The 8336-nt window shown below is 41.8% G+C and overlaps 1 protein-coding gene across 3 annotated transcripts in view; it reads left to right on the top strand.

The window, feature by feature from the left end:
- CAPN3 (calpain 3) overlaps positions 1-8336 on the top strand; it is an 81853-nt gene that overhangs the window by 53398 nt on the left and 20119 nt on the right. Inside the window, exons 1-2 of one of the 3 annotated variants that reach the window (XM_051791851.1) lie at positions 196-810; positions 6956-7025. The exons of 1 other annotated variant lie outside the window; for it this stretch is intronic. In XM_051791851.1, the coding sequence (XP_051647811.1) occupies positions 517-810; positions 6956-7025 (364 nt within the window). In that variant the 5' untranslated portion in view covers positions 196-516. Of the gene's footprint in view, positions 1-195; positions 811-6955; positions 7026-8336 lie in introns of those variants that run through there. One more of the 3 variants, XM_051791852.1, reaches the window with a different exon arrangement.

The raw sequence follows: 8336 nt of genomic DNA, 5'->3' as shown, positions 1-8336 counted from the left end.
GTCGCTTCCAGTTTCACTGTTATCTAGTTAAGAAAAATATGAACTGCTTCCACCAGGAGTCGGCCTACACACAAAACCTGTCCCAGGAACTTGCTTGGCCTCAGCACAAGCTGCACAGAAGTTTGACACCATCTCACTAACCCCCTCCCTCTCATTTTCCCTCTCTCTTCGCCTGTAGTTATTTTTAGATTTCACGGGTTAAAGCTTGTCCCTTCTGGACACTTACACGCACAGGGCAGGCACACAGGCATGCTATAGATACTACAAGTCAGACACAGGACTTGGCCAACAGATCATCTTGTCCCACATCAAGGAATAAATCCCAGTTTCTTATGACAAACTACTATCCATTAAGAGGATGGAAAGCCACATGGAATTTTCTGGCTTGCAAATTTGACTAGAAGACTTTCAACAGATTGAAAAGACGGTTTACATAGCAACTTCCTCTTTTCTGAAATTTCCTTCCAGTTTGCAAGATCCTGCTTTCTTTCAGCATTTGCTTTATGCCTGATTCCCATGCCGTCCGCCATAAATGCAGCGGTGGCTCAGCAAACGGCTGCTGGGTCAATTCCCAGCCCTACTATTAGCACTACAACTGAAGGGGCAGGTGGGGGCACAGGGGGGATTTATTCTGCCATTATAAGTCGCAACCAGCCCATTATCAGCGTAAAGGAGAAGACCTATGAAGAGCTTCACAAGAAGTGCCTGGAGAAGAACATTCTCTATGAAGATCCTGATTTCCCACCGAATGAGTCCTCCCTCTTCTATAGCCAGAAAAGCCCTGTCAAGTTCGAATGGAAAAGACCACATGTAAGTAACATGTTTGCTGAGTGCTTTTTTCTATACATTGAAGTAACCACCCTGAGCTTACATTTTTGCAAGCTCAAAAATGTGTGTTGGGGAAGGCAGGCAGAATAAACTGGAGATATATTTCCTTAGAGCTCTCCTGGAAGATAACTAGCTAGGGCTGTGAAAGCTCAGAGAATGTGAATATAATGACTAAAATACAATAAACCGGAATGAAACAACAACAAAAAAAAGAGATGGAATGAAATAGGTAGAAAGAGACATAGGGAATTTAATTTTCTTCTTGCACGGTTTGCCTGGGATTTTCTCATGTGGCTTCCAAAGAAACACTCTCCTCATTCTGCAAGAAGCTACTGGGTTTACTGAGGCTTAATTTTTTTTAATACTACCTTGTTTCACTTACAACTTTATTTTAGCATTCTGCTGTTTTCCTAATGTGTGAAAGGACAAGTTATGATCTAAACCATGCTTTTATTTAGTTGTTCCCAGCATTGCTTATCCAACTTGTATTGTTGGTTAGCATTTTACCCACTTAACATGAATGTGGGTGTTCTAATCACTATGAAGACTCACTTTTGGCTACTAGTTCCATTCATTTTTCCTATTCTGTGGGTATTCCCCAGGCAGCCTTCCTTTTCTTTTTCTTCTTTTTTTTTTGCCTGTCTCTCTCACAGACAGAGGACTAATTCTTCAATTCCCAGTTGATTCCTTGTTCTACCACAGGAGGAGTTATACTCTCTTCCTGTCATATCTGCTGGGCAGCTGCCTCCCTCCAGCCAGGCAGCCACTGGGACACTACCTTGGCCCATGCCAGCTCCTGTCTGATAGTGAGGGTCCTGAGGAGCTTCCACAACTCCCTCTCCCTGGCAGTTTTTGGCCACCTCTTCTGGATTTGCCATTCTTCCCCTACACCCAAATCTGTGCCTCAATGGCAAAGTCAGTGGTAATAGATAAAACTGATTAGAACTGTAACTAAATAGCAAAAGACCAGGAACACTTGTGGGTGGTTGTTACAGCTGGGGAGGAAGGCTGCATGCTGCCATCACAACAACAACGTGAGCAATATGCATTGATCAAAATGAGTCCCCCATCTGCTATGCCCTGTGCATGTGTGCCCTGTTATTTCTTTATCATCACAATGGCTGCATCAGCTCCTGGAAATGTGTGTGAATGAGTTAAATGCAGCCACAAGTCACTCATCTTAAAGGGATGTGATTTTCCCTATTTCTAGAGAGGGAAGTGATACAACAGTACAGTGCATGACTGCCAGCACCCTAGAGCAGACAGACTGCAAGTATGCATATCAGAAAGCATCAAAACAAAACAAAACTGCACAATGTAACTTCAGATTTGTCTAATATTAACTGTGCATGCATAGATCAAGCCTTTGTCACTGGGAAGGTTCAGACATGGGGGTCTTTATCCCAAAGACATTTCTTTAAGTCACTCATCAGCAAGTAAGCTTGGAAGCTCTGTACTTATTATTCATGAAAAAGAAACAAGCTGGGGACTGTTTAAGACTTAAAACACAACCTAAACATCAAAACGAAAGCTATCGATGTTCTTTTGACACAAGTGTTCACCTGACATATCTGTGGTGCCAGCTGCAAGTAGAGCAGAGGCAGGAAATCCAGAAAGCTGTAGTCTGCGCCTGTTGAGTACTGTCATGCTGTGAGATCATGCCTCCAGTCAGTCCTGACCCTGACAGAGACAGCTGTCCCTGCCGGGGACACACCAGGCCTGATTTGTAGAGATGCCTGTGCCTTCTGTAGCAAGTGTGGCTGTTTTAAAACAAACTCTATAATTCATGTCACTGCTGTACCCAGTAGGTGCCCAAAGAAGAGAGACTCACTTATCTGTAACATTTTCTCCTTTTATAATATGTCCCCATCTTGTCATTCATACCACAAACACAAAGTGAGACTGCTCCTGGGAGCTGATGCAAAAGACCTGTATCTATTGGTGCTGATCTCTGACTGACCCCAGGCTTTGAAACTGTAGGTTACATAGCACTTGGTAGGAGGACTTGTCTCATAATATGTACACACAAATAGCCACAATAAACACGTTCACAGAACTTCATAAAGTCAAATGAATATAAAGTAGTAATAGCAGGCTAAAGAGTATTTTCCTAGGAGATGAAAGTAATCAGTGAAGCACCACATGTAAAGTCTCAACTGCACAGGTCATGTTTTGTAATAGTCTGTAAAGATATGGACAACTTCTATTCTTACTAAATTGTAATGGCTTTTTTTTTTTTTTTTTGCAAAGGAAGAAACTAGCTTATAAAGTGGTAATTTCAATAACTTTGAAATTTGGGTCAATAGTTGAATAAAAATGAGCTGAGATGCCCACTGAGCCCAACGTAAGCAACTCCCTGTCCCACTCGTGGGCTGTGGGGACCTGGGCCCTCTCTGCTTTCCCTGGCAATGTCTGTGCTGTGACTTGACCTTTTCCTCAGTGCTTCTGCAATTAGTAGAGTGGGGAGAGCTGTCCAGCATCCCAGCCCCAGAGCTACCCCTTGCTCTCATGCATCTGGCCTTACAGACTGTTCTCTTTGCAGTCAGTGCTACCCAGAGGTCAGGTATTTCTCTCCCACCTCCCAAAACGATTGGCCTCTGCTGCTGCAAGGGCAACAAGTGCATGAGGGCTGGTCTTGTCTGTCACTGACAGAAGGGCAGCTGCCATGCAGAGCAGCTGTGAGCCTGGGCATGAGGGTGGTGAGAAGGCCTCTGTAATTCTACACGGCTAGTGACTGCCATGCCACGACATGAATGCACAGAGAAGACCTCCTAATACTCAATCCAGGCAAAAGCCAAGTGACAACCTTGAAAGTTTCCCTGAGTAAAGACTGGAAGATCCATCTCTGCAGTATTTCTGCTCAGAGTATGCCTGAGCATGGTTTAGGTACATAGAGGGGAAATAGAACTGTTCTCACCTGCACCAGGTTATATCCAGCTCAGTGACGGGCTGTGCTCAGTTTTCTTAAGGGCCTCAGCCTCCCACAACTATGCTGCCTGTGGAAATTTCTCACAGCTGAGAGCAGGGAGGAAGTTACCAATCTTTGAGAGCTGAGAAAAAGTCTGTATTATAACATAATGCAGAGTATTGAGAAGTCATGCTGCAGTCCTGTTTGGATCTAATGACACTAGGTGTTGATAGGAAGGCTCTGCCATGACACCGTGCTTTCAAATGCTCACAGCTAGGTCACAGCATTAACCGCCACATTCAATGGCTTCCTAATGGTGATCCTCTCTGCAGCCAAGAAAATCACCAGGAGGAGCTTTCTTTTCATAATGAATACAAATAAAATTAAGTCAACAAACCACTGGATTTTGCTTAGAATGAAAATTAATCAGTCAAATCTGCTGACTGATTCACTGCACACATGTGAAGCTGTTTGCATTTATTAATCACAAAATGGGGCCTGTGCAGGTAGCACTACAAGCAAAGATGGCATTTAGTGCCACCAAGGCAGGACTTTCAGAGAAGGGTAATCTGACTCAGAAGCTCTAAAACCAGCTTGGTGTCTGACAACATTGAGTTCTGCCTTGAATTGTGTAGCACAGCCCTTTAATAGCATGGTCTAGACCACAAGAGATCAAGAAAGAAGAACGAGGCTACAAATTGTCTTAGGCAGGCTTCCTCTATTTGGTAGGATCAGTTCAGGGAATTTACTTAAAATGCCAGAGTTTATTAACAGCATATTTTGAAGGAATGAATGCCTTTTGCTGCAACAGTATGCCTGGCAGATATTTTCCCGACACAGAAGAAAATCTAATGAAAATATAACAAAGGTCAAATGCCATTTTTAGTTGCATGCTGCCTTTGCATTTTCCAGTGCTCCCTTCCAACTGCCCAGAAAGCAGCATGCACCACTAATTGGTTTTTCCTGAGATTCTTTGTTTTCCTTGCTGTAACTTTGACTCTTTGTAATGAAATTTCAGTCTGAACTGAATCAACCCAGTGCAACACAAAGGTCCTTTGGATAAGACTAAGGCAGTCTGAGGCACTCAGATCAAAGGGGACTCTTTTAAATGAATCATTGCGTCAGTGAAGTGCAGCCTGTTGGGATTCTCTGTGATACCTTGACCTAAATGATGAAGAGCAATCCCTTGCTCAGCCAGGAAGACTGGAAGGACAGACCTGCCACCTGCATCTTAGACACCAGTTTGTCTTGCTTTGCTGACTGAGTACTTCAGCCCTGAAAGACCTTGGAACCTTTCTCTGCAGCTTCAACTATACTCAGCACAGCTAGCACAGCTGGACATCAACTAGAGAAATACAATATTAAAATCATACTCACAGTGTACTAAACACATCTGGCCACCATAAAGAAATGAAACAAAAGCATTTCTATCGTAACTAAACCAGCCCAAATGACAGATGCCTGATTCCCTCCTTTGCATTCCTTTACCAACCATCCTACAAAACAAATGACCCCAAGATGCAACAAATGGCCCTGAGTAACAATCGTCGCCGTACATTTAATATTTGGAAACACATAGGCACCATCTAACTACTTTCAACTAAAACACAGCATACTGTATTTCAGAACAAAAGGAGCAGGATCAAGCCAAAATACAATAGAGTTGGAAAAAATACAAACCAAAAACCTGGCATCTCACAGTTGGTTTTCAGCAGAGCACCACAGCAATGTGAGGAAGAATATTTTCAACAAAGTAAGTGGGTGGAGAAAAGCATGAAGGCATCTCAAACAGCTGCCTTGACAGAACTGGAGCCCAGGACAGCTGACCAAGGCCCAAAATAATGGGACAATCCCTACATTCTCTCCCTTGAGGAGAATAAAGTGACGTGGAAGTTGGTCTCTCTATCTGGCTATATGACTAATCCAAATATTTACATCAAAGCTGATTACTGTGAAGGAGAAAAAAAGTGGGCTTAAGCCAAGGGAAATTACTAAACCTGAAACATGAGTCTGGGAAAAGCCGGGGCTACCCTGATGACACAAGTAAAAAGCTTTAGACTGCAGAAGTAGCATCAGCTGCCTGTGCTGCCACACAAGCAATTGTCAGTTGTTTCTTCCTTCTCCTTCCCACTCTAGTCCCAACGTCTTTCAGCAGATTCAGTTCTTGGACTATACTTTGTCTTCTTCCCCATTTGCAGCTGCTCAGGGCAGTGGTTCTCAGCTTGCAATAGCTTTCTGTCCTTATCCTCATAAGAGATGGGGCCAAAAGTTGTGTCTTTTTATTCTTCCCCATACCAGGTATTTGAATGAGAGATGGGATAAAGCAGGGGCTTTTTTTTCTCTGTAGGACAGGTTTCCCTTGGTTTTCCTATACTCCACAGTTCTTTGTCCTATATAGGAAAGGGCTTTGTAACCTTGCAATAGTCCCACCTCATTTGCTCATAGTTCCTACATAGTCCTTCCCTCCCTACAGAAATTTCATAATTATTTATGCCTGTACAGCATCTTGTACCCATTCTGTCCTAGTATAAATACTGACAAATCCAATACGTTTTGCTACGTGCAGGACCAAAAAAAGACTTACCTGTCCTCAGAGACAGATGATATCTTTGGCCTTTTTTTAATGCAGCATTGTCAATTAAATACTTCAACATAAGAAAAAGAATAAAATCTCTTAACTAGCAACTAGTTATTTCTGGTAATTACATCTGATCCTGGGAAAATTTTAAGGAGTACTACAGGGGTTCATTCCTGACAAAATGCATTTTTCAACCCTTTTAATGCCCCAGCATATTAGTTACTGCAAATTGGACACCATAAACCTGCAGTCATTTTAAAAGTATTTATTCTAGTCCCCTGATATTTTTTTCAGCTACCTGCTCTCCTGTCTCCTCCAGTGTTTTGTTTTTTTTCATTACTGTGAAGAAAAAATATTTTTCCCTATTCTAATTTTAATGTGTTTGCACCCTGTACAGAGGGAGCCCCCCAGGGTAGTTAATAGACCCTGTAGGTACATGAAGAAAACTCTGACTGAAGCCTGGAACATCCAGATTCCAAAACATTTTCATAGTGAAACTCTGCAGATGAAAACTGTGTGAGAGGTTTTGATATCCACAAGCTATCCTACAGGAAAACATTCTAAAACTGCCTTTATTTCTGTGCTAAAGAGGCATCATAATGCCTGCTTTTCCTGCTCATCCATCTGTTTCTATTTTGCAGGAAATCTGTGAGAATCCACGGTTTATTATTGGTGGAGCCAACAGAACAGATATCTGCCAAGGAGAATTAGGTATGAAATTCTTACATCAGCTCTGTACTTCTAGAAGTCTGCAACACGGTTTAGCTCTCAGTAAATTTTCTTTTTCTTCCACAATGATAATTGAAATCCCCTGTCTCAGTGTACCACTACACATCTACGGATTCCTTCTCTCTATAGAAAATCATTGATATCTGCTTAGTAGCAATCTAGGCAAGAACTTTCAGTGAAAGATGCTTTGCAGTGTATTTTGCTTTTCATTAACTAATGTCATGAGTGTGTTTCAAAACAATATTTGGCCTTTCTTTTGGACTTTGAGGAGGGACAAAAACAGTTAAGACAAGAATAAAACATAAAGAGGAGTTATTTGACTGAGAGAAAAATCTAATCAGTTACTGTTGTGTCTTTTCAGGTATTTAGTCCTGTCATTTTTGTATAGGAGTTTCTAAAGGCCGTTAGCTAAATGTGCATTGTACTCAAGAACAACCACTATATTGAATACTTTAAGCTCAGATGCTCAAAGATACTTTGTTATATAGAGGCACTACTTAAGTACAAGTCATGCCTCTACAGAAGCCATCCATGCAGTGCTCACCTGCACTGCTTTGTAAAGTCCTTCCCCACTCAGCTTTCTCATGTCTTTCATCGTTTTATAACTTCTCCTGTGTTTTCCTAAGCTAACACACCCGAATGTGTCCTCATCACCTTCCTAGTACTTTTTCTTTTTTAAATTTAATTAAAACTGCCTTTCTTTTTGAGGTGACCAGAACTTCACAGATACCAAGGTGTGGATGCAAATGAACTTACATGCATAATATGTTCTCTTTTTTGTCTTCCATTCCTTCCCTAACTACTCATAGCATTGTTTACTTTTTTGACATCTGCAGAATATTGGATAGTTTAGAAAACTCCTGGTCAAAGTGGACCCCCATCCTTTATAAGGGGAAATAGATAACTTAGAAGAGTTACCATATAGTACTGCTATATGTATAGAGTTGGCTTTCCAAAATATATGCACCTTTTTTATTTCTGTATGTCTTATCACTCTACCAGATTCATAAATTTCTTTTACAACTCCCTGCAATCAGGTTAAGTTTTCACTATCTCATATAATTATCTCACTCCTCTATTGCACACTACCCAGGCAAGCTTACCCTAGAGCCTCTCTTACAATAGCAGCTAGGTTTTAGTTTAGGGTAGAGTCCCCCTCTGCTGAACACAGAAGTACTATGGGAGAAAACCACTCTACCAGAGCTCCCACAGAGGCAGCCAACTGTACAAGATTCTGAAGGGGGAACTGAAAAGTGTTAAAGGGAACAGTGTTTACGACAGAGTGCACAACAG

Source organism: Manacus candei, unplaced genomic scaffold, assembly GCF_025592945.1.
Source record: "Manacus candei isolate 608988 ecotype Guabito, Panama unplaced genomic scaffold, ASM2559294v1 h1tg000033l, whole genome shotgun sequence".
Classification (NCBI taxonomy): domain Eukaryota; kingdom Metazoa; phylum Chordata; class Aves; order Passeriformes; family Pipridae; genus Manacus; species Manacus candei.
Note: the sequence above shows the minus strand (reverse complement) of the source record. Positions and strands in the feature narration are given on the sequence as shown.